The sequence below is a fragment of the Lepisosteus oculatus genome, chromosome 12, assembly GCF_040954835.1.
Source record: "Lepisosteus oculatus isolate fLepOcu1 chromosome 12, fLepOcu1.hap2, whole genome shotgun sequence".
NCBI lineage: Eukaryota > Metazoa > Chordata > Actinopteri > Semionotiformes > Lepisosteidae > Lepisosteus > Lepisosteus oculatus.
Window position 1 is genome coordinate 4,993,560 of NC_090707.1, and position 25,595 is coordinate 5,019,154.

At 44.6% G+C, this 25,595-nt stretch overlaps 1 protein-coding gene across 6 annotated transcripts; it reads right to left on the minus strand.

The window, feature by feature from the left end:
* Positions 1–225: 225 nt before the first annotated feature.
* Positions 226–25,224, minus strand: rif1 (replication timing regulatory factor 1). Of its 6 annotated transcripts, none has more exons than XM_069196504.1 (36): positions 25,106–25,224; positions 23,240–23,371; positions 22,705–22,783; positions 21,613–21,709; positions 21,312–21,442; positions 20,062–20,156; positions 19,583–19,772; positions 18,261–18,353; positions 17,784–17,922; positions 17,438–17,589; positions 16,954–17,074; positions 16,488–16,664; positions 15,993–16,103; positions 15,665–15,727; positions 14,991–15,094; positions 14,628–14,714; positions 13,915–13,988; positions 13,139–13,319; positions 12,523–12,630; positions 12,001–12,150; positions 11,159–11,258; positions 10,607–10,871; positions 10,408–10,453; positions 9,947–10,149; positions 9,158–9,257; positions 8,754–8,876; positions 8,400–8,545; positions 7,870–7,959; positions 7,729–7,789; positions 4,450–7,092; positions 4,110–4,259; positions 3,844–3,930; positions 2,692–2,807; positions 1,585–1,738; positions 888–990; positions 226–586 (listed from the first exon to the last, which is right to left on the minus strand). In XM_069196504.1, exons 1-36 carry the CDS (start codon positions 25,114–25,116, stop codon positions 369–371), a joined length of 6,900 nt encoding a protein of 2,299 aa, XP_069052605.1. In that variant the 5' UTR covers positions 25,117–25,224; the 3' UTR covers positions 226–368. The 6 variants fall into 6 exon arrangements, with proteins under 6 accessions (XP_069052605.1, XP_069052604.1, XP_069052603.1 ...); XM_069196503.1 differs by having other exon boundaries at positions 888–996; positions 18,261–18,350; positions 25,106–25,223; XM_069196502.1 differs by having other exon boundaries at positions 888–996; positions 25,106–25,223.
* Positions 25,225–25,595: the final 371 nt, after the last annotated feature.

Below are 25,595 nucleotides of genomic sequence, written 5' to 3' on the forward strand. Positions count from 1 at the left end.
AAAATCTGAATTCAACAACTATAAGATGCAGCCACACGCAATGTGTGCACAATGTGTGCGCTGCAGGATTCTCTCTCCATGAGCTTATTTCATCGAGATGTCCTCCAAGGGCGATGCTTCCATCACTCAAGTAAGATGCTTTATATGATGTGGATACAAGAGGGACATTAACTCACAAGGTTAACTATCACCCCAGTGCAGGTACAGTAAAATTGCAGACTAGAGTATTGCCAAAAGGTATTTATTTATAACAACAGTTCTTCGGGTAGATATGGATTACTCTGGTCAATTTGAGGAAATATTAACAAAAACATCTACCATATTAAAAGTTAAAAAAATAACTGTCCCTCGCAGAAGCGGTCCTCCTGTCAGGGAGAGCTCTGCCCTAGTGGAGTGCCGACTCGTGACTGCAGCTGCACAACAATGGTCTTCATCATGTCACTCAACTGTTCATGCATCAGGACCAGCTGGCGCGCCGACAGGCTGCCCAGCTCCTCCTCAGTCAGGCGCGTTCCTAGAGCTTGGACCGCAGTCATGATGTCCACTGGCTTTGCATCAACAGCTGGAACCGGTACTCCAGCCACATCTTGAGAGAATTAAGAGAATCGATTAACATGTAGCTTGACACAGACTTGTATACTGCAGCAAATGTATGACTTTCACGCCAATAAATGTGTATCCAAACATTTTAGTTGCAGGGAACGCCAAAAAAACCTTTGTTAATCAAATTTTAAGCCAAAGTTTTGTCCCCTTTTAGGACTGCACAAATAAGCATCTCACTATAAAAGTTTTCATTGCTGTCTGCCTCTGCCAAGACCAAGAGCAGGAGTTTTCCCTGCAGCTCGCGTGCGAGAGCTCATTTGCTTCAGTGCCAAGGAAGAGCTCACCTGTTGCAGTCTTCTCCTCACTACTGACCGGAGCCTCTTTCTCTTCTGGTTCAGAGGTCATTTTCTCAGTTTCATCAAAGCCTTTCAGATCATCACTGCTTACCTTTCGCTCCAAACAAAAAGAAAAGTTAATCATGCCCAAGCATAAACAGCAATTTACAACTGCGCACACTTCCTAGTAGTTTTCCTGTCCACTGCGACGATAAAATATCAATAAGCCCAAGATGAAGCCTTGAACAAAGCTATTCTTTTCCAGTGCTTGGAACTGGAAGACAGTACAAGCAACTTCCTCAAAGATTCTGAGTGTTTATAATTAGTAGTTTAGCATCTTAAGATCATTAATCTTTTAAATAAAAAAAAACATCCCAAGTCTTCATTCCAGGGCTAAATGTTAATAGCTGAAAAGAGAACAAAGAAAACACACTGTTTCGGCTGTGAAGAAGAAGGAACATTGTTTTCTTTCTGCTCTTTTACTCCTTCCTTTGCAGCCTGTGCATGCTGATGCAGCTACCCACGTAAATGTTAACAGTCCACAAAAAGCTACACAATAAATACATGAAAATAATACCAGACCCCATGGAATATCAATCTAGGAATGCTTAAGTTTTGCATTTTTCATATAGAGTGATGCTTTATTGCTTATCCATTTGATTTTATTAATGCATACCCAGTTAGTTGGGTATTTGTGGTGTCCTACCTGTTGCTCGTGATACATTTTAAGTGCTTTCTTCACATTGGACAGCTTTGGTGAGCGTATAGGGAGCGATTTGATTTCTGAAGGTGTGAGAGCACTTAAATCACCCACTGTCTTGATATTCTTCGCTCGAACGAGCTGACCAAATCCACGCTGCCTGAAGATGAAAAATTAAGCAATCAATAAAAGGCCCTGCTTTTCTCACACTAGGAGACTTCCACAATTAATAAAAAAAAAGTAGCACAACAAGATTGTCATAAACACAACCAGCTGCTCACACTGATCTACCGAACAGGCTTATTATACATTTTAGATTTTTAAGTTACAAATCAAAACTTGCGCACAACAATATTCCAGGCAGGTTTTATTAGTTGAACAGTACAAGACTGTAAGACTACTTTTGTAGGTTGCACAACATACAAATTTGCAAAGTCTACATTCCAATTTCCTACAACACGATCTGTTGGGACTCAACAGTAGAGGCAATGTTTTGGACTGTATTCATACACTGTAATCTGTAAATTAATTTCAGTTGTAAGCAACTGCAGTTGGGTGAAGCGTACATAACCACATGTGCTGCACATTAAACTCAACAATCATGCAATGTCTGAGCAATTATTCACAAGACCATGCAATTTTATTTCCATGCATTTCGAAAAAGGTTAAAATGTGTATGCTTAGCTGCATGCGTTCTTTTGCTAGGCAGAACAGCACGGTCCAATATTCATGAGGGTGTTGTGTAAGACCCTCGTGAACGTTTACAGTTGTGAATAACCCTGCAGCTTATAATAAGCGCTAACGGAATAACCCCGTGTTTAGCTCTTACTAAATAAGGGGACAAATAACATTTATTTGGAAGCGTTATCTGCTTGATGTCATTTCACTTTTGCCGTTATCACAGATGAAAAGAATTAAATAAATGCAATTTCGAGAAGTGCTATTCTCTCCGTAACATGTTGACAGGGAAAGAGGCATTAGCTGATCACAGGGCTGCAGAAGCATTTTCTGAGAAGCTGAAGAAGCTCATCAGTGAGAAGGGATGAAGGCCAGAATAAGTCTTCAACACAGATGAAACAGGCTCATGTTAACATACATTAACACTTCACTCACCACATATTAGAAGTAAGCTGTGGAAGGACGGCCTCCACTGGTGCTGTACAGCTGACTAAAGCCGGAAAGACGCAGTCCTTGGGGATGGGCTTCGGCTCCTTTCCCATTTCCGATATCTGGAACAAAGATGCCAAAGGCAGGGAATTGAATGGGCTTCATACCACAGAAAGAGGGATTCTGCTCCATCCCTCTCAAGAGATCCTGGCATTTCACTGCCTTTTCAGCCCTAAAAGTAATACACTGTCCCAGTTTAAACAAATATTCAACCTCAGTTCAAGAGCGACAAGCAGGACATCCACATTAACGGTCACGTTCACATTGAGCAAGAAAAACCCCGACACAGGCGGGTTAAGGACATGCGCTGCTTGCTGCAATGCTGTCATGTGAGGACGAGTCTGAAAACGGATCAGCAGGCAGGACCACGGAGCAGATCATCGCTACACCTTGCAGTCAATCTCTACAAGTGGAGTTGGGACTAAGCTCTCCAGCCAACACCACCCACTTGGAGCTCCCCATCAATTAGTCTGAAGCGCACAACAGGCAAAACATTCGTCTTTATTACATTCGGGCTCTCCTGAGCTGTTGCTCCAATATACAGAACAGGCACGGCATATTGGTTTGTGTTTTTCTTGATTTTCACCTGTGCCCAAGCAACTCTCACTAATGAAGCGACTGAGTTCTTGACGAAGTTAGTTCATTGCAACAAGGTCGACCAAAATGATCAAAATGTTCAGTCCAAAATCTGTGTAGAAAAACAGGCATGCAAAAGTTGCTCTAAAGCTTAGAGCTTTCCAAATGTTTTCTAAAAGTTCGATTGTTGCCTTGTAAAAGTACCAAGATTCATTTCTTTTAAATGCATACTTTTCTATGTTGTCACAATACTTGAAACAACAACATCAACAACATCTCCCAGTTCAAAAATTCTAATCAATGTTCCAAGTGCTAAAGTGGTTGTATTGTTTAGTTTAAAAGCAGGTGGCACACCAAAATCCAGTTAATAGTAATACACTGCCCTTTCGTCAGCATTATCTAGATATTTCAACTGGATTCACATTTCCTAACGAACAGAGCTGGAGCTTTCTAGGAAAAACAGAGAAACACACTGACTTGCGAGCAGTTAACCAGTGATGTTAAAGCTCTTGCATCACATACCAGGCACTTCTTCGAGCTCTTGAATCCTGGACTATGAAGGCTGCGGGGGCTCAGGCTCAATAGAGCCTTTGTTGGAGTAGTCACAAACTGCAACAGCAAGAAGATGACAACGCTTTAAGCTGCAGCCAAACAAGTACAAGATTGTTGCACCAATTAAACGTCCTGTCATCACAGAACCACTTGATATTAATTGGAAAATACATGATTACTTCACCCATTATACAAATCCCCCCCACTAATCAAGTATCCAAGTTAATTCTGGGTACCTTTTGCTGTGTGGCAGATGATAACGCGGAGGAAGTGCTGTTTCTGGACCGTGGGGAGCTGCTCGACGTCCTGATGACCGGGCTACGTCGATCGATATCATCAGCCAGCTCTTGCTGATGAATTGGGTTGGCAAAAGACACGCGCCGAGTCTGCAGCCACAAAGACACAGCGGTTTAGAGTACCGCCCGAAGCTCGACAGCTATTCACAGGACTTAAACATCCTCTACCGCTCTCCAAGTTCTCCAATGATCGAACAAATTTGCTATTAAAGCACCTCTGAAACTAAGAGGACACCAACAGCACCTCTTTTTTTGTAAATCAGATGGATGCTGACATTACCTTGTGGAGTGGGGAGGGAGTATCATCTTCCAGGGTCCTCTTCTGCCCTTTCTTGAGGATACTTGTGGAAGGAGACGCAGTAGGAGACCAAAAGCCACGCGGCTTTGCACTGGTGGGGCTCTGACCCACCTCATGTTCTGCAACAGCAGTGTTACAATCCTTCTGCTTGGGTGGGGAATCTAAACATGTGGTTTCCAAAGTCTGCTTAGACACGGAGAACAGTTCAATTAGTCCCTCGTCAACAGTAGCATTGTTTAGAGGGACTTCAGCAGCTTCAATGCAGTTAGACTCCATCATTTCCTCCCCTTCCTCTTCTAGTTTCTTCTGATCCTCGGGACCCACACCACCATCTTCACACACGGAGAGCTCCGGCTCTTCCGGCATCTGTTCAGTCTGCTGGAAATCTGGGCGCTCTTTGTCCCCCTGCTTGCCAGAGACTTCTTCCACTAGGGTTTCTATACTGTCTGGCTTGGCCTCGTCATCCACTTCTACACCTTGGCGTTCAGCCGGCTCCACAGAGCTTTCATTTCCAGGGACCGAGGATTCCACGCTCTCTTGTTCCTTCAACCCCTCCGGCGCGACCCTGTCCGACTTCTCTTCCGATTCACCCGCCGGATTCAGGTCACCCGTGGATGTCGCGCATAACACCGGACCATTAGAGCACAGCGGGGAACTCACGTCACTGGGCTCAAACACGCTATTATCGGAGCTTAAAACGCCTTCCCCGCGGGGCGCGCCATCAAGATTTGAGGCCCCGTTTTCAGAAATAAGCTCATCGCCCGCCGAAAAAGTCTTATTCTTTTCAGCCAGTTCTGGCTCTTCCTTGCCTAACTTCCGTGCATGCCCCTGCCGCAGGGCCGCCACTATCCGGCAGTTGCAGCTCTTGAACCGCTTGCGCCCCCGGGCTCGCTTGCCATGAGAGCACACGTGCAGGAGCGGGCGCCTCCCTGCGCTTTGAGAGGCACTCGGGGGCTCGGCAGAACAATTCTCTACCGGGGTCTTCGCACTCTGGCTTTCATCTCTTAAAGAAGCGTCGTTTTCCGAACCGGAAGCCTTCGCCGATGTTTCGGCATCGAGAGCCGCCGTTACATCATCCGTTTTATGAGCCTGTTCTTCGGAAATCTCCTCCGGCTCAGCCTGGGTTGAAGTCTCACAAGCCATGCTGGTGTCGGTAGAAATCTCTGGACCAGAGGCTTGTAAGAGACTTGTGTTCTGTTTTTCCAATTCGCTGCCAATGTCCATTTTTTCAGATTCCACCGAACCTCTTCCCGTTTGTTCGTTTTTGGGTGGGCCCTCCGTCACTTGAGCGTCTACACGTTTGCTAGGCTTGCCTCTTTTTGAGGTCTTTCGGTCTTTAAGGCTTTCTTCCCGACTCTCTGAACCGTCCGACTCGGAGTTCTCAATACTGGACAGCAGGCCCTGGGAGGATCTCCTCGTCCTGTACCTGCCCCGTCCCTGGGAAGACTCTTGAGTCCCATCCTCTGCTTCGCCCCCTTGCGAGGCTTCAGCCTCCGCCACAGCGCTTGAGTTGGTTCTCCTCCTCACCCTCTCCTCCCCTTCTGGAGTTGCCTTACTCTTCTTGGCAGTGTGAACCTGCGACCGAGTTTCCATTTGACTGGAAACGGACGAGGAGCCCTTCTGCTCCTCACTTCGACCTACCAGAACCTCGGCAGATTTTCTTTCAAGGGACTTGCTTTCCTTACCCTTCAAGTTCCTCTTGTTCAGTTTGTCTTTGCCGTCTCTCTCTGGGCTTTCTGAGGTTTCCCCGGGGCGTACAGGCTTACTTCGACGTCTCGAAGAGCGCCTGGGCTCGCTCGGACTGGACAGGGTCTGAGATGACTGGGTCTCTACCTGCTGCTCCTCAGAATCCTCCGTGGGAGGGGTGTTCTCCTTGGACTCTGCAGAAGGAGCTTCATCTTTTGCATCTTCTTCGCTGCCTGAACGTACCTCTTCAGCCACCGAACTCGCCCCATCTGATCTGAGCGGCTCAGTCTGCGTATCGGGAATACACTCGTCTTCATCCTCCTCCTCCTCGGTAGCCACGCTGGGACTGATTCCAGGATGCTCTGCTTCAGGCTTCTCTTCCTCCTTCTCCGCCACGTCCTGTGCTTTCTCGCGTTTCGAGCAATCCTGACGTTGGCTGCCGTTTTCTTCTAGAGAAGCTTCCTCTTCCACATCGGGACAGGGGCTTTGCTCTGGGGTCTGGTCTTCCGTTTGAGTCTCTGTGTCCTCCTGGCTGTCAGACTTCGAGACCCCAGAAACCGGCGAGCCTGTGAAAGTGCCATCCTGAGCAGGACTGGATGCCTTTCCTTGTGAATTATACTTCTCCAGCGTAATGAATGATTGGCGACGGCTTGCGTTTTTTTGGGGTGTCGCCAACACAATTTCAGAAGAGACTGAGCTGCTGCTGATGTTGGCGCTGGTCTCCTCTGTCTCCACGGCGCTCTCCTCCCCTGTGGCTTTACCCCCCAGTGTAAGGGCTGCCGATTTTGATGGTCCCACATCAGACTGGGAACCTTTTTCAGCTGCTTCCTCTTCAGCCGTTCCCATTTCAGCAGGCACACTGCTGTCGTCCTTATCTACCTCTGGGTCCAATTTGTGCACGGCAGGGACTTCTTCAGCTTCCATTTTTTCCTCCTGAACCTTAAAAAAAAATTAAAAACAGGTGACTCGTGGTTTTACAAGACCAAATTTTTTTTTTATAAATGTAACAGCTTGTTACAATGTACAATTTCAGACTCTAAAATGAGAGCTACGACGTCAGCAGCAGTGGGGTGCAGCTGTAAGGGCAGGGCAGGGCCCAGGACACACAACAGGAAGTCTATGGGTTCAGATTCCAGATACACTGCTAAAACATAAATCCCTTTGAAGAAAGGCAACAGACAAATATTTTCGTAATCCTTCAGGGCATGGAACGGCACAGAATCATCCAGTACGCAATGACTAGCCATTCCCTGGTGCAGCAGAATGCATTGCTTTTGTGGAGTTTGGGGGGTTAGAAGACATTCAAAGATGACTGCAGAAATGTCATGCATCGCTACAAGTATTGGAAAACAACTGCATAATGTTATCGAAAAGCACATCTGACTTCAATCAAAGATCGTATTCCCCATAATTCCCTTAAGCAGTAAAATGTTTGGATGTAGCTCACTGCAAATTTGAAACCAATTCGAAACTGAGCTTGAAAGTGAAATGTGAGCTGAGTAAACTATATTACCAGAGGTATTTGTTTAAATATAAAAACATTACTGAATGACACAAAATCAAAATAGAGATTACCTCACAATTCACCTCCTGTCCTGGAGCATCTTCAGCCTTCTCATTAGTAGTCTTATTATCCCTTTTAATAAAAAAAAAGATCAGTAAAGATGATGATATTGGGAAAAGAAATCAACCGGGTTACCGTAAAACTTCACTTACACTGAATCCTCTTGGCTCTGACTGTACTGAGAGAACAATGTCGTATCTTGAGAGGCATCAAGATTGTTGTACATGACTGGAATATCAACTCTGTTAAAAACATAACAGAAATACCCTGTTTAATCTCAATTATTTATTTTTTAATAAGTTTAAATATTGGTATCGCCTGGAACCGATACTGTGTCTCTCTAACTAAATTTGGATTAAATTAAGAACGGATCTCAATTTAACAGAACAACATTTTTAAATGCACAACAGTGCGATTTGCTTATTACACCTAGATTTTGCAATACGGGTACCTTTCTCCAGTGGAAACTGAAACAAACGTCCACAAACCATTCGAAAATGACTAAAGGACACATTTCAACATTTACCACTGTTCCTTTTACTTCTAGGTTTTTAAAACTCAAACAACTGACACACACACACACACACACACACACACACACACACGTCAGCTGTTGGGTGTAATCAAGTCAATTCCCTGCCCTCCACAGGAAACCACCCAAGACACGTGGAGGTGTCCGAACCTTTTTGTCCTCAGAACCTCCTTCTGGTGTTCCGTCAGCACCCGTTCCTTGGGCTCAGGGGGTATAAACACAAAATCCACCGACTTCTCCTCTTCCAGTAGGAACTCTCTACGGGGGATCTTGGGAGATCCAAAATCCAGCTTCACCTGTAAATCAAATCCGATCCTATATGAAGTTGGATATAGATATACAATTTCCTAATGCTTCTGGTACAACTTCAGGCAGGGTAGACTAAGAACCTTTTCTCCTATAACAGGAATCCTATTCTGTTGCTTACATGCTTCAGTTATACTCAAGTGCGCAAGTCTTGCTTAAACAGTAAGTAAAAAAAATGTTAAAAAAAGGTCATCCTACAGCCACGGGTTTCGGTGACGGGGCAGCACTCTCCTTCAGGTCAGCTGCTCTTGTGAGCATCGAGTCCCTCTTGCCCGCAGTTTTCACTTCCATGCCACTGATTTTTGTGTCCAGCTGGGAACTCTGCGAAGACACCAGCAGAAGACATCGTCACGCACTGAGCTTTCCCTTGCAAACTGAAATGAACCTCAAGTGGCAAAGTGCGCATCCAACTCCAAGTCATTTAGATTCTCATGAGGCGTCACGGAACACGAAGGCTGCAAAAGCATTTCCAACCTCAAGTAGCATCTTAATTGCTTTAATTTAGGTTTCTTTTGATGGGTGCTCATCGACAAACTAGTTTAATAAATATTTACTCAGATAATTTTCAATAAGAGTGAAAATTTTCAAATGGAGAGACTTACAGAATCGGAATCCTGTGTGCTGAATTCATCATCTACTTCCACCGCTTCAAAACCAGGAAGAATAATGGGAATCTTTTGCTTTACCTGGCTCAGAACACTCCTGCAAGTAATAAGCAGAGAGGTTGGGACTGCAGTATTATGATAAAATAGACTCCGTTTTCATTATAGGCATTATGCTGCCAACATCCCGATGAGAAAAATTAAATAACCTGCTTCACAGGACTGTACAGACAGGACGCAAGAAAGAGCACTCCATAGATAAAAAACTACTCATACAGCAGTAAGAGCTACAGAGAAAGCCCCATGAATTTGAACAGGGCATATTAGATTTCCAAGCAAAACCTCACGTTCTTTCATGCACGAGCAGGAGGCTGGGTTCTGGTGTTCGCAGGCCCTGGGCACTTTCACTCCGAAATGTGCAAAAAGAGGGGTGAACACCAATCGAATGACATCGATTGACAAGATGCACTTTAAACTATTCTAATGCTAAACCACATGATTGATGGAGCGAGTCGAGCAACCATCACTTCGATACTTCCAGTGTCTAGAACAGCCGCTACATTGCGTATGATTATTGATCTGGAGCACCGAGAGCCGATCGCAAGCATGTTGTTTCGGCTCGTTTTTCGTGGGTCACTAGCGTTTCCCGCCTTTGTAGGTCCTAGACACTGTGCCTACAGTGCTTAATGGGAAATCCAGCACTGTGTGCGAGACATCATAAGCTTTATAGTTTCACCCTTCATGAATCCCCTATCGGTCAGAACAGGTGTCATAGGCGTCAGCACGTACCTGAGCTGCTGAGGATACTGCAACGTGGGCACCTTGGCAAACGTGGAATTCCAGAACTGGGCTACCTGGTTGCGCACCTGTTTGCTTTTGTGAAGGAACACAACACTTAACCAGGGAGCCAGCTGTGCCAGAAGTTCATCGTCATAAGCCATGGTGTAGCGAGTCTGCAAGCAGGTCAGAATCTCTCCCAGCAGCTTCTCGAGCTTTATAAGAAAGCAGAGGAAAGATTAATCGATATCACTTTTAGAGCCCATCTTGAATAAAGACGCATTTCAAATAGTATCAAGACACACGGCAAGTTTTCAGACATTTTAGATTTTAATACAACGCACATTTCAAGTAGGATAAATGTTACAAATCTTTCAAAATAAACAATTAAAAATGATCCAGTTTTATTTTACATAAAACTGTTCATTTGACTGACAGGAAGCAATAAATCAACAATAGTATGAAACACTGACCTTAAGTCCAAGGCTGGAATAAAACTTTGGCACATCATTTTGAGTCCTAAATTAAATTAATAAAAGGAAAACAAACAAATAAATAAAGCAGCAAAATACTAGAACCCTGGCTTAAGCAAAGCAAAACGACAACACAAAAAAGGGCAAGAGAAAACTGTTCTTCCCCACTCCCAGCCTCCTCGCGCGGGGGTGGGCTTACTTGGCGCTCTGCTCGTAGAAGACGGCGAGGGGGGCGACGAGCCGGGACAGCGCCTCCCGGATGGCGGCGGCCAGCGACAGGCCGCCGAAGAGCGAGGAGAGGAGGCCGGCGAGGCCGGCGGCGGCGGCCGGGGCTCCTTCGGGACCGGGCTGCGGCGGCGGCGGCGGGAGACACTGCAGGCAGCGCTCCAGCAGCGTCAGGAAGGCGCTCAGGTTCCCCAGGGGCCGGCTCTTCTTCCGCGTCCAGCTCAGCGGCGTGTGAGGGGCTGCACCGGGCGAGACAAAACCACACTCTCCCTCAGCGTCTGCCCACCGGCTGGGGAATCGACTGCCCCAAGCCTCGGGAGGACAAAGAAATATCTCCAGCTTCAGCTGCCGGGGATGCGAGACACCGTGTGGTCAGTCTCTTCGTTACACAGTGGGGGGCAAACGAAAAGTTAAACTGAACTTATGCAAGTGGATTCATATTCTGAACCCCTTCCTCGGCCTATTTTCCTGCTTTCCACGTACAGTGGTGAAAATAAGACTTACATCAGACTTAGGTCAGACTTACATTTGGTCTTCTGTTGAAACTTGGGGGTGTAAGGCGAGAAGTCCACGCATTCGATAATGACCGTTAAAATGCTAACGACCGCTTCCAGCGTCGACGGGTTCTGAAATATAACAAAAAAAAACACGAACACCATTTTTGCAGACTTTTTCTTACAAGCCTTTTCATTGTGAGTTTTCCTTGGAGCCACTGTAAGCAGCATCACTCAGTTTCAGTTCTATCCTTGCGTTAATGTCTCTAGGTGTTCGATCTGCTGTTTTTCATTCAAACACACACACCTAAAGGTAATTGCTCTGCCTTTCAATCCCACATTAATCCACACTGGATATAATATTTTACACTAGTATAACGAAAGCTCGGGAGGGATAAAGACAGCCAAGTTCAATCAGAGACTCACAATCACTCCCAAGATCATTTCCTCACCTAAGACAAGATAAATTCTATAATTGATCCCCTTCTCTCCCTCACGTATGCCTTTCTGCATCCCACCTCCACCTCTGCAGCTGCCCCTGGGTCACTCCTCCCTCTGCAGGGGGGTCCCAGCCTCCTCGTCCTCTGGCCTGGAGGTCGGCCCTCAGCCAAGTGGGTTAAGCCAAGTTTTACTACACCAGTAAATGACATGCCGTTGCTAGTTCTGCGGTTCTTCTGCCAGGAAAGTGAACCGCGATCATTAAGCTTCTAGAGATAAAGAATTTGCTAGCCTTCCTGGTCTGTTTACCTGCACGACATCCTTTCGTCACCTTTCTTAATCAGTTCTCAACTTTTGGTCGGGAGGTCCTTGAACAGTCTTCATGCGGGAGGATGACCGTTCTGGTCACTGCCAGCTGTCATGTTCCGACACTCACCGAAAGAGCCTCTTTGTCCAGCCCTGACGCCATCTTAATGCAAAGCTCCTCGCAGCAGACATTCTCCTCCACCGTGGCCACCAGAGCCGAGCAGCGAGCAAACGTCCTGTAGAGCTCAGACCAGGTCCGCAACAGGGATTTCATCGTCATCTAAGGAACACGTTTACGGCAATGAAATTAAAGCACCACTGTGGGGCTCCAGTTCTGCTTCTGGATAAGTAGCAGTCGCCACTTCAAACTGACCGTGTGGCATGGGAGAAGAGCACAGAAGAAAACCTGCTCAGTGCACAACATTAAACACTACAAGTGACTCAGAGAGGGCACAGTACTGCTGTTTACGTAACAGTGCACTACTGAAAAAAATAAAGAATGCTCTTCATGATTTGGAGGCAACAAAATGGTTTCGAAACCGGAACTGAAGTTCAACAATAACGACGATGATGATGATCGTGATCAGGGTGCGTCATGTGACATGGGAGAAGAAAAGCAAAACCACCCCAGCTTCACAGTCCTGTCACGTACCTGTGGGAATCCCTTCACAGACAGGAGATGAGTGATGGGCAGCATCAGGGCACTGTGCACAGCAGTGAAGTTGTGTTCCAGAGCATCCCCTTGGTTCACTTCATTGGTCTAAAGCCAGAATCACAGTGATACCGCCTTGATTAGAAACCAACCATCCTCTTGGTTCAGAAGATGTCAGAAAGCATTCTAGTTTATTAAAATACATGCAAAGTATAGCCGTAAACTTCCCATTAAATAGGTAACAGTTACAGAATACTGATGTTGTCTGCTATTTGTTAGTCTGCTATTATAAATACTTCTTTTTTTGCTCATACATTCTTAATTATACAGCGTTGAATTGTTAAAATAACACTGCATTTTGGAATGTTTTTATTGACTTTAATCCTTACAGATTCAAAGACTAACTGACACTTCTGATTAGGGTGCAATTTTACTTTTAGTATACTTCTGTTGAGAAGCCAGAGAAGGAAAAAAACAGGAACGAGAATATTCTTTTTCACATTCACCCCTGCAACAAAGGAATCTGAAGAAATGAAAATCTAGGATGTGTGAATCTGGAACATGGACCAGTGTGACCAAGCATTCTGCCAACACACCAACAGCCTGAAGTCCTTACCTGCATGATGCTTTGAGTCAGAGGGGTGACTATGATGCTCCACATCCTCCAGAGATGCTCTTTGTTAGTCATCCGATCGGCACTGCGGTGGACCACGCTCAAAACCGATTCGCTGAACGCCAGTGGAGACGTGGGGCCAGAGAAACCAGAGCTGACCAGGGTCTCCAAGCAGAGGAAAAACCTGAAGACAGAGAATAGAAATGGCGTCATCCAAGTCAAAATGTGGACAGTCATATACCAAAAGGGGCCAGAAGTCTTAATTAGCCCTTTAAATAACATTTTCAGACGAGACAACACTGACAACTGGGCACGCAGAAAGCGAGTATCTTGACTGGGAAAGATTTTGCTGTAGGAGGTCATTCTGGATGAAAATCATTTAATGCTGAGATTGGAAGAGCCATGATTTTGATTCCAGTGTGACAACCGAGAATAAGGCGCCAAATATAAATGCAAAACAAAATCACACTTCCAAATAATTTTAAGTTTGACCACTTTCTCTACAGTGAATGTGTTCATTCAGATCTTTACATTTAGAGATAACTACTACAAGACCGTCCATCAATACTTCATCTACAAAGTCAACAAAACCCTATCCAACATTTCAAATAACTTTATGTGGATGTGTCCCTTTTGTTTCTAACAATAAGTAGCTTTAAAAATATTAAACAGGTGAACTTGGAGGGGATATTAGCTGCGATAATGTTTTATTCTGCTTTTTTTAAAATTAATCACAAACAAAAGCAGTCAAGATGGATAAATTTAAAATGAAACCCCACCTCTCATCTGTTAAGCAGGATCCTAGCAAGCTGTTGTGATAGAACAGGAGAATCAGGAACAGTGCAGGAGTTCCCTAAGAAAGGGAAGACAATTCCTTTAAGCATGCTTAATTATTAATGATTAAGTCGGGTGCAAAATGGGAAAAAAAATTATCACTATAGCTTTCATTTCCTCCAGCAATACACTACACTGCTCTAAACTCAGTTTACAAGACACCAGATTGCACCTTTATAGCGGTCAGAAGAGAAAACAGGTTCCAGTGCCCTCCTTAGTGTCAGTTGCATGCAGCTGTATTCAGGAGTGATGAATGTTAGCTTCGTGGAGGGGCGTACACACGCATTCAATTCAGACAATTCCAACTCACTCGAGTAAAACCTACACTACTGCATTGGCAAAATCCCAAGTGCATGCACTGTATAGTATACTTCAAGCAGTATTCACTCAGTGCAGTCATGACCTTATGCAATCAAAAATATTCAAACGTTCAAAGGAACGTGACAGTCACAAAGTCATTCGGCCCATCTAGCCCAGGTAATAGAAACAATTGATCCAAGGATCACATCATGTTTCTTGAAACATAACGACCTCAACAACAAGGCTGGGTGTTTTGTTCATTACTCCTAGATTATTTTGTAATATACGGTAGCAATCCATGTGCAACTACTACTACTACTAAAATACTTACATTATATATCGGTTCAGAAACACTTACATTTAAAACATCCATATTGGCTACCTGGTAGGCTGGTGACCCCAATATTTTCTGAGGGATTCCTTTCACTGTGGCTTCAAGAAGACCCTGAGAGGAAACAAGAAGTACAGTACATCACAGCTGCAATCTCAATACCTCAAATTAAACAGCTACCAGCACGTGTCTGCATTTACACTACAAACAACCAAACCCCAAAGCTTCCTGAAGCCTGCTTTCAACGTGAAAGAAATGCATAACCAGCGTTAATACTAAAACATGCTTCACTTCCATCAGCCTGTTTGGCTAATGCTGTACAATGTCAGGCGTTACACGGGTTTCCACCAAGCGTCGGAGAAGTGAGAACAAGGTGAAACACGGTCTTACCAGGGTTCGATGAGCAGGAAGTGCTTCTGAGCTCACGATAGACTGCAGGGCTTGCAACAGCAGGGTCAAAGCCTCCGAGCCTTGTCTCTCCTTCTTACTGCCGGCTGCAATCGCAAATTCGGGGATTCAGCAGGAAGCCATTACTGCCTACAGCAAGCTTTACATTGCGAAGACTGGACTGCATATGCAGCTTTCAGGAAAAAGGTACTTAAACAGCAATACTGCCTTTATTAAAAAGAGGAGTCGACTTTATATTGAGGTGCAAATTAGTAACCTTTACCTGCTTTGGTACGAAGTATAATGAGAGAAGGGCTTTTGACCTATTTCATACATTTCCTGCACTGATGTGACGGCAAGATCCGAACAGCTTTCCCCCAAATATATTTTAGTTTACACAGCTGTTGAATTGCGAGGAGAAGATATTCTGTTATCACTAATTAAAACAGCAGGATCAATCACCATGACTATGACACATAAACAGAACAATGCAAGACTCTTACAAGACAGCTGAACATTATTATCACAGTGGTTTTAGTGTTGGAACAACTCTGCGAAACTCCTGACCTCAGGAAACCGGTTTCATTAGATACTGAAGTTACTTTATTCAAGCTTATCTGCCCAGCTAACGACCCACTTGTTAACTGCAGTGATTGCTAAAGGAGAAAAATGCCTACCTGTCTCCACTGCTGCTGTCACAAATCCAATCAAATACTTCCAGATAAGAATGAGCAAGGAATCTGTATGAAAAACAGACAAAAAACAGTTCAGCAAAGACCTGATTAAGAAAACTAATATAGTTTGTAGTCCTAAAGCAATGGATTTCATTACAAGAGATACAATGGGCAGAGAAAGAATGGTTACAAATGTTTGTCAGCTTTGGCAAAAACCACTGATGAAATGGAAAACCTGATGTTTTGCAAAACCTTGCAATCTGGCTGGCAAATACAAACGTGTTTTACTGCTGCTGGAACAAAACTGATTCAAGTTCGAGACAGAGCTGACCTGGAGCCTCCTTTCCAATTGCAACAAAGCCATCCTTCACAGCGCTGATGATTACACCTGAATGCTTGCAGAAAAACGAAGTGCTGGCAAGTAGTGGATGCGTTAGAGGTTCTGAAAAAAAAAAGTTACAAAGACTTATAGAGATTCAGTCATTCTTGGATAAAGCAGCAAATATGTCCATGAACAATTATTATGCACACACTGGGAGTTGCCAAAAATATCCAGCTGAATCAAGAATACAAACCAGTATTGACAAATTACCCAAATAAGTGAAAAGCATATGGGACACAAAGGCCTGGCATCCTAAGGTAAGCCAGTCCTGTATGGATACACAATGTTGCCACCAAACTACACGCCCACACGCACACACACATATTCCTTCTATCAGTGCATCTCTCAGGACTCCTTTTCACCAACCAGACCTGAACCAGGCCTGTTCGGTTCACTTGAGACCGATGCAGGGGAGGGGAGGCACAAACAAGGCCGGCGTCTCACCCAGGCTGAGCTGGAGCCTCTCCTGCGCGGATACCGCCTGCACCTCGGGCCCCAGCAGGAAGTGCAGCAGCATCTCCAGGCCGAGCAGCTGGATGGAGGGGTAAGCCGGCAGCAGGTGCACGCTGCTGCTCAGAGTCATCCGGGGGGTAGCAGCGGAGCCCGGGAAGGAGTGAGGGCCTGGGGAGGCACGGCGAGGCACCGTCAAGGCACGGACGGCACGCCGGAAAAACACCACAAAGCTGCGCTCTTACCCTACCGACGGCGTTGTTCGTATTGTATTGTTGTATCATTTCGCTACGCTGTGCTGTGCCGACTGCGCTAAGCTGCTGTTGCACTGCAATTTCCCTCATGGGATCAATAAGGTATCCATCTTAAAGGCTGCCCAGATAAGATCCGAGGACGAGATTCGCTGACGAGGCGGCGGCGGCGTCAGGAGCCATGGGAATATCAGAGTTTGGCACATTACCCGTTTTCGGTGTCGCCTGACCAACAGTGCTATTGGGGTTCGACGCGTTTCTCGCAGGAGTTGCAGGAGACGGCAGAACGGAGTCACTACTTATTGTGCTCTGGACCAAAGGAACCCCCACCTTACAAGAAGAATGACAAATTAATATATATATACATATTTTTGTCAGAGCACAACTACAGACAGGCGAAATATAACATTGAGACAAGTCAAGAACACATTCATAACCTCTCTCACAATACTTCAACTAAACAGGGAGCCACGACTTGCATTCCAATCCTTTTGGCTTCAGAAATCGTGACCACATTCTGAAACGCCAGACTAAAGTGAGCTCAAGTTTAAGGAAATGTGAGGAAATAGACACTGTTGAAGTAGCCTTTATCTAGACAACAGCTAGCCTGCAAGACTTGCACTCCAGTATTAATCTGTTACAATCTTCAGGGGCCAAGAGATGAGTAAAACATGCTATAAAAATGACTCTCACCTGTTCAAAGTTAGTAGAAAGATGTGGTCCTAGCTTCACCACCAAATACCACCACACTTCCAGTTTAGTTAGTGTCAGAGCTTCAGTCTTCACTTGGATAGAGCTGAGGGGCTGCATCAGTAACTTCAGACGTTTGGTACTGCACAGGATGTCTTCATAAGGGATAACCCAAAACGAGGATACAAGTCAACAAGGAGAAAAGCAGGTTAGAAACAATGAAAGGAAATCTCTTGCTCTCATTTTCCAGTTTATCATTTGAATACCACCAGGAGGGCTCAGTAATTGTCCAGTGTCATGTTATCACGTTTGTTCTGCAAACAGAGGCCAAACAACATCTCCAACAGACCTGGATTCAGGGCGAAGTTATCAATCAAGCTTTTCCAGGCAATGAAGGCAATTTTCTTCACAACGGGGGAGCTGCTCCGGAAGCCCAGCTCTTCCAGGTGCAAGAGGGCGTTGATGAAAGGCCCGCCGCGGTGCAGAGACTGGACCGGGAACACGAGCAGCGACATGAGCACGCAGACTCACAAACACATTCCCTCCCGGCTGATTTAGCCCTTGTGCAGCCGTGTCCGTCTTCCTGTTCCACTACTACCATGAGGAGCTGGAGATATACACTCCTGCAACATCCTACTAGGCTATCGGACCGTCTACGCCTGCTGCTGTTCAGCGTGACCTTTCACCTTGGAACACATCACTGTGCATGCCCGCTGCGGTAGTACACCGCATTTCTTAAAAATATACATTGTTAAAGCGTTAGAAAGAGGATAAGGTTTAAACTGCTCTTGAATAATCTCATCTACGTAGTATTCCGTGAACTTACCCTTCCCAGCAACCTGACGAATAAGGGCCAGAGCTTCAGCACGTTGCTCTCGTTTTTGGACAGAAACAATTTCTGCAATTCTGGTATCAGCTTCTAGATACACAACAAGAACTGTTTCAGGAACAGGTAATGACAGGACAACAACAGAACTAGTCTACCACCGCGAAGGGATTTTTAAACGCTTTATTTTTCACGAAAATTAGTTTTCATTAATTAGAATGAAAAAAGGTTTGAAACAACACATATACCAAACGTCATAAAAGCACATACAAGAGAAAGGAAGAAAAAAAATGCCACTATGCTCAGATGAAAGGGTTCAGAAATGACTGATAACCAAGGTCCAAATTTGTGAATTAGCCCATAAATCAAGGTGTGTGTGTTGGGACTGAAAATTGATTAAGGAGTACAGATAAGGGGTGAATACTCAAACGGTGGTAATATAATTAACGGAGTATGAATGTGGAGCAGGAATCTGTACTCTACAGCTACTCTTAATTTGCATCAATAACCTAGATTCCTGAACAGTTAGTCAACTAAGCAAGGTTGCGGATCAAATCAAATGTGTAGCAGCTGTAAACGAAATTCCAAAGGTTTTTCATAAAATTCAAGACTAGACACACACCCAGCAGACAACACCATCAACAACTGCAAGATTTTGCGTGCTGCTAGTAAAGATAAATACAGCATGAGAAATGCTGAGCTATAAGAGGCTATAAATAAAGGATGTATGTTAATATTAACATCTGCAATACATCAAAATACAATACGGGGGTAAAACAGGCTAAGAAAGATCTTGTTTTTGGGATATATACAGCAATTAAAGGTGGGGAATGTAAACCAACTGTATAACACACTAGCAAGTATAACCCTAGCTTAGAATACTGGGCAGTTTTAGTTCCCACATTATAGAAAATATACCACAGCTCTGGAGTCAGTCCAGTCCTGATACAAGCATTCAAAACCCTCACAGAATGAGGAAAGAAACACAAACCAGGGGGACACGGCAGAAACTATGCAAAAGTACATTTAAAACTGGAAACAGAAGGCACTTCTTGACCCAGGTTTTGGGAGCATGCAACAAGCTATCTGGACAACAACCTGGCTTATTTCAAGAGACGACTGGATGAGATCCTCAGATCAATTTCCGGACAAGCAAGATGGACCGAAAAGTCTCCCTTTCCTTATCACCTCTTCTATGTATTCTTCTGACTGAGTTTTATTTTCTGGACCCAGCACTAGGCACATGACCTGGGCTCCCCCCAGACTAACACCTCCCCCTGCTGCAGCACACAGACCACTGTAACCGCCTCGCTGGTACTCACGCTGGCCATGAGGGGCTCTGCAATGGCAGCCACCTCCTGCTGCTTCTCGACCAGAAGCGGCATGCCCATCTCCAGGGCGGCCGCCGCCCGCAGGCGCACCTTGGACGCCGAGTGGACCACTAGGGGAACGACCAGCTTGGCCCACCTGACCGCGCCCTCGCCCATCTGAACAGGAGCCTGCTCCAGCAGCCTGCAACCGAGAGAAAGCCTGTGATGCCCAAGGGTCAAACAGGACTGGCTCTGCTTGGCATCGCTCCTTAGCCAACAGACTGCGCACGAAGCACAGTGTACTCCTGCAGCAGAGCTGTCCACACACCTGTGCACAGATGTAACAAATACAGGACATACTAAAATGGAGCCAACAGAAGAGGGACTAAAAGCTCAGGTGAAATTCAGAAATATTTGCAAACCAATTAGCCTTTTTGCTGAATATCTGCTTTTGAGCAACTAGTGGGGTAAGACATCAGACGGATTTTTACCTTATAATAACGTTCAGAGCTTCATGTTCCACTACAGCAGACTGTATGTCTTCCCTGGCTCGCACTGCTTCTAGCATTTTTAGAATTTCAGGCACCTGTGGAGCAAAAAAAAAGTACCTGTATGATCATACTGTACTTCAAAACGCCTATGCGTGTTCACCTTGATCTCATTAACAGTGACAGGAACTCTTACAGCTCAAGATTTGCTCTTGAACAGTCAGGCTTTCACTGTTCAACTGCTTACTGAAAATAGTCGAGAATCCCAAGAAATTAATTTCCAACAACAACGCAAAAAGCATAAAAATGAATACCTAATATTAACAAGCCTTTTAAATTTTCAATAACGTTTTTAAAAGCCATTTAGAAGTAAAGAAAGAGTTGCTACAATTCACTACTGATCAATATAAATCCTGTAAAACATTTGTAGCTCTTCTGAATATAACCAAGGCCCTTCAGGACAGACAGGTTACAAAGCAGTTCAACGTTAACACTAATATTACAGATGAGTGCACAGTCCTGAGAAGACTCCACCTGCTAAGCTATAACATCCTTGTAAAACAAAAATTGGACACTGCCAATAATTCTTATTTTAAGATCCAAAGAACTTGAATTTCCAAAATGTAATCATCTCAGCTTGTGGTCACAAACTGACTTATTGTTGAGGTTGAGGTAAGGACTTATTGTTTCGTCATCTGGAAATGATATGAACTCTATCTACACTACACTCCAACATGGAAGTAAGGAGAAGCAAGAGATCCCTAAGCTCAAAGAAATCACCTGAGCAAATGGAGAAATGGAGACAAATAGTGGCTTCTGAAAACTCAAGTGAAAACTGTCAAGTACAGTGATAGCAGTTTCTAAACTGAAAAGTGTAAATAGCAGTATTTCGTGTAAGAATAAAAAATGTTCTTAACAAAACTTACTAGTCATGCCAGCACAAGCTCACAGGTGCCCATCATGTCCCAGGGCTTGATATGAAGAGGCACACCTCTGGCTGAGACCTCCACTCAACCCCAGTGACACTGAACCACAGCTTGGGGAGTCCTAGTTTGGACTTGTCAAATGGCACAGCACGGGTTCGAACTAGCAGCACCAGGAATGGTGCTCAAATCTTTACGCCTGAGCCTCTGCAGCTCGAATCACCGAGGGGATCAGCCAGGCGATTCAATTCTATGTTTCGGTGTCAATCCGCACGCGAGCGCGGTAAATCCCGACAACACTCGTCTCGGCTCAGCACATCTGACACCCACCTTTTGGCCAATTAGTTCAGGCGAGAAGTTCTGCTTCGAAATCACCCAAAGCGCTCTCGTGCATATGTTCTTATCGGCCGATTTGATAGCGATAGTGTTGAGAGCCAAAAGCAGTTCTTCGGCTTTGCTTTCTGCAAAAAAAAAAACCATCACATGAGTACACTTAAAAACATATCCAGGGAAGAACAAGAAGTGATTCAACAGTTTGCACAAAGGGCTGTATGAAAGTGGCCGCAGGTTCACTGAGAAAGGCGATGCCCGACCGCGTGTGGCGAGATCTCGGCCGCGGCGGGGCGGGTACCTGGGATGCCAGAGACGACGCTGCTGTGAAACACACAGTAACCCAAAGCCTGCAGCGCTGCTTGGCAGAGCTCCGTATTCCGACTCAAAATGTGCCCCTTTCAAGAGAGAGAAAAAGAGCGCGCACGTTTGCACACACATCATTTGAGAAACCGGTACAGCTAATTTACTAGCCACCTGATCTTCCATGCTAAACTGACTGACTTTGTAAGTGCTTTTGAAATGGTGCGACAGAAAACCTAACAAGAGTAAGAGCGACCCTTATACAGGTTTTTGTTTATACGAGATGCTGTACTTCCTACCTGATTTTTCATTCAGCAAACAGATTTTCACTCTTAGGAACTGGGCTATTGTAAAGCATTGCCAAGAGCATCTAATTTAATGGGGAGTTTATCTTTTATATTACATTTGAACCTTTTTTTTTTAATAAGAAAAGGTTCTGTGCGTTAAGTGCATATAGTACAGGATTGTACCTAATGTTTATGCATTTGCTAACAACTAAAAAGATTAACTACTGTATCGTAAATGAGCAGGAGTGTTGTTTTCCTACCTATTGTTTATGCATCGGCTAATGATTTTATGCATGTTACTCATAAGTGACCAGGAAAGTAAGTTTCCATACTTAGCTACTGTTCTGTATTTAAGGTGAAGTTTAGGTGTTTAAGGGAATGTTTTTGAGTTGTGGGACCAATGGGAGATTATAATTTAATGACGTAATGGGAATTACATTTGCTACATGAGTTTTCACCTTATGAGTGAATTAAGCTCGTATAAAAAGGGATTACTGTATTCAGCTATTTAAAACCAAAGAATGAAGCCAGACAGACTTGCCCTGGGCCCTTCCTACTGAAATATTAAATAATTTGTGTAATGTTGTACGAGGGTACAGGACCTTTTTTAATGTTTTATCAGGAAAAGGCCATAATACACTTATGTTTAAAGAAACAGAATTTTTTTTAATCAAATATTTTCAGCCATGATGTAGCACACCTTGTCAGGCTTAAAACAGACTACACTGTCTGAACAGTTACTGCCAGAACCTGGCTCAAGGGTCTGTGCTCTGTGCATCCATACAGCTGAAGAAAATTCTCACCTTTAATACCTCACTAAGCCGTGAAACGTCTTTTAAAACTGCAGGAATAAACTGTCGTCCATCTTCTCCACTGAGACGGCTGCAAGGAAAACAAAAGAGTCTGGATTTGGAGCTCAACAGGTTTCTACGAGTGTGCAAAGTAGAATCCTGCTCTTAAACGCATACTTAATAAAGTCTTTTACATCCAGAAAAAGGTAAATGAACCAACGGTGTTAAAACAAGGCTCAATGAAAATGTGACTGTTCTTTACAAAACCCTAAAACCAGCACACCCACCCCACTGATTATCTGGGTCTAACAGCCGTGCGTCTTTGCCAGCACAGTTCTAAAAAATTCAGCCACATAAGCAGCGGAACATCTCCGGACTTGCAACAAGTTAAACACTGTCTTCCACTGCATCATGACACTATACTCCTTAGCGGGATGATGACTGACGATTAGCAGTGTCAGTCATTTTAAACGTGATGGCTAGCAACGAACGGTCAAGCACAAAACATTTTCTATTTCCTCTTCCCCACAAGGGTCTCAGCACCTACTTCGCAATCGTCAGGTAGGCGTCCGTCTGTTCTGTCGGAGGGACAGAGGAATCCTCCAAGCACTCGAGCAGGGGGATCAGGCTGGAGCTATTGGGGTGAACGGTTGCCATCATCCTTGTAGCACCTCGCTCGCTGTCAAACAAAGATCAACGGGGCATCATTAACACATCTGCCGCCACATCAGGCCAACCAAAAACCCAAACAGAAAAAATAAAAGACGTGACACTGCCCAGCGAACCATTATCAATTAAGAGGTAAGCTCCAGCAGATCTGGCAAAGTGTGTATATTTCAAGCCGTTTATGAAATTCACAGTACTGTCCAGCCTAGCCTCTCTGAGAGGAACTGGGCACGACACAAAACCCAATAAATGGAAATGATACGTCTGAGCTCTTTCAATTCACCTCAGTCCAACCCAAATAAGTCTGCAGAGATATCAGCTGGGATCAATTAGCTGCAAAAGCAAAAACAAGGTAGACTAGCCAAATGGCCTTCTCTCTTTGTACATTTTGTGTTCTTATGAAGAAGGTACACGCAGTTTTCCTGCAATGCAGAGCTTTTTCTCTTGAATGTCAGACCCATAAAAGCCATCGAGCGATACTGCTGTGGGGAAGACAAAAATAAAATCAGGCAACATTCTGTACAGCCAAAACAAAACCTTGATGCCCTGTTTCTTTCTGGCAGATCACAGGACTCCAGAGAGAAGAGAGATCCATCAAAGCTCTGTCATTTACAGCACAAGTGACAGCAAAACCTTGAGTAAAGCAGAAGACATGCTTTCTGGGCTACAATCTCCAATCTAATGCGAAATCCAATTCTGTTTCAGGCCAATAAATTACTGGGCCCTGCAGGTTCGCCTGCTGAAATTCCCGTTTGTTTAAAGTGGATTACTGCGTTAGCTATCATTGACTATCATCGTCACCTCATATGAAAAGCTGTAATTCTTTCCAAGTTAATTAAGATACATTCTCTACACACTGATAAGCATTTCGCCGTTCTTAGATAAGAATGTTTGCATAGTAAATAGAAAAAAGTAACATAACATCAATGCACCACTGATATTTTCCAAAACAACAACAATAATAATAATGCTGAATGCTAGAGCCATTTTTAGATCCATTTTTTACGGAATAATAAAAAGCTGGCATTAAAAACGTGACAGAACACGAGAAACGTGTATGTGCCTTCATCGACGGGTCCAGCTCTACACTGTAACATTTCAACTTTTGCAAGTGAAAATCGCAACACAACCTTCACTCCCAAATGGGGGGGGAGAAAAAAATAATCGCAGCAACAAATTATAACTGAGACACAAAACTGTCAGTCCGGGCAGGAATCGTGATGTGGTCATCAGACGGGCATTACTTTCACACGAGGAAATTCAACTCACAACGCTGAAGTCGATGCTTTTTTTAAAAAAAAAAAAATTCGCCAGACGCTAAAGAATAAAATCCCCGTAACGGTTTGATCAGCTCTGTGCATCGCCATTTAAAAACTGCAACCAAACCATTACAAAAAAAAAACACACACACATAGACACACACACACACAGACACAACTTCCTTACCTCAGCTATTCCGACGTAAACGTGCCGACAAAATATGAAATACACCATGAAGGATTAAAAAAATAAAGTTCCTCAATATCTCGGCTTTAAAAAAGACTCCTATACAACACACGTAGGCATCAGACTTTTTCTGTTTTTTTTTTTCCTCCTGACCTCCCCGCGAAAACGCTGGCGCCAAACTCCACAGCGCACGCCGGCGGACCCCTCACCTTTCACCCCACGTCCCGCAGCCCCGCCCCCTGGCGAAGACTGCGGCGGACACGCACACACGCGGTGGAAATACTGTAGCGATATTAATTACCGATAGCGCATTGCAACTCCTGTGGTGGCGGTGTATATCCCGGACAGCTAGACCACAGTCTAAATGCCGCTGTCTGACTAGCCAAACAAGATGCACCCAAACGCTTCCCGAGAGCTTTTACCTACTGTCACAACCTAAACCACCGGATAGTGTGAAAGAGCCTGTTGATACCGAGAGTTGGAAAAGGGGGTTGTTGTTTGGTCTTTTTAAGGCGCACACTTGTTTGATTCTTTCTCCGCCCCAGGCCGTGTGAACTCGGCCATCTAATTAATAATGCATAAGCAAAATGAATATGAATGACTGAAAAGGACCGTTCTGTTTCAAGGCACGTTTCTGCTTGCTGTCGGACGTATTGACAGCGATAGAAAGTTGACATCTTTCTCCTGTGTTAAATAGTTTAAGTACTGTAATGGAGACGTGGCTGGCCGTCACAGATGTACTGAGTGAAAACGGCGTTTTATTCATATTGCAAAGGTAATAACTTAGAGGT

What these genes read in the sequence shown, in the direction of transcription:
- rif1 (XM_069196502.1), bottom strand. An exon ending in CAGAGCCCCTCATGGCCAGC is followed by an intron (nt 18,354 to 19,582) that starts GTGAGTACCAGC and finishes TTGTGTATCTAG; the next exon opens with AAGCTGATACCAGAATTGCA. An exon ending in TTCCTGCTCATCGAACCCTG is followed by an intron (nt 14,715 to 14,990) that starts GTAAGACCGTGT and finishes GTTTCCTCTCAG; the next exon opens with GGTCTTCTTGAAGCCACAGT.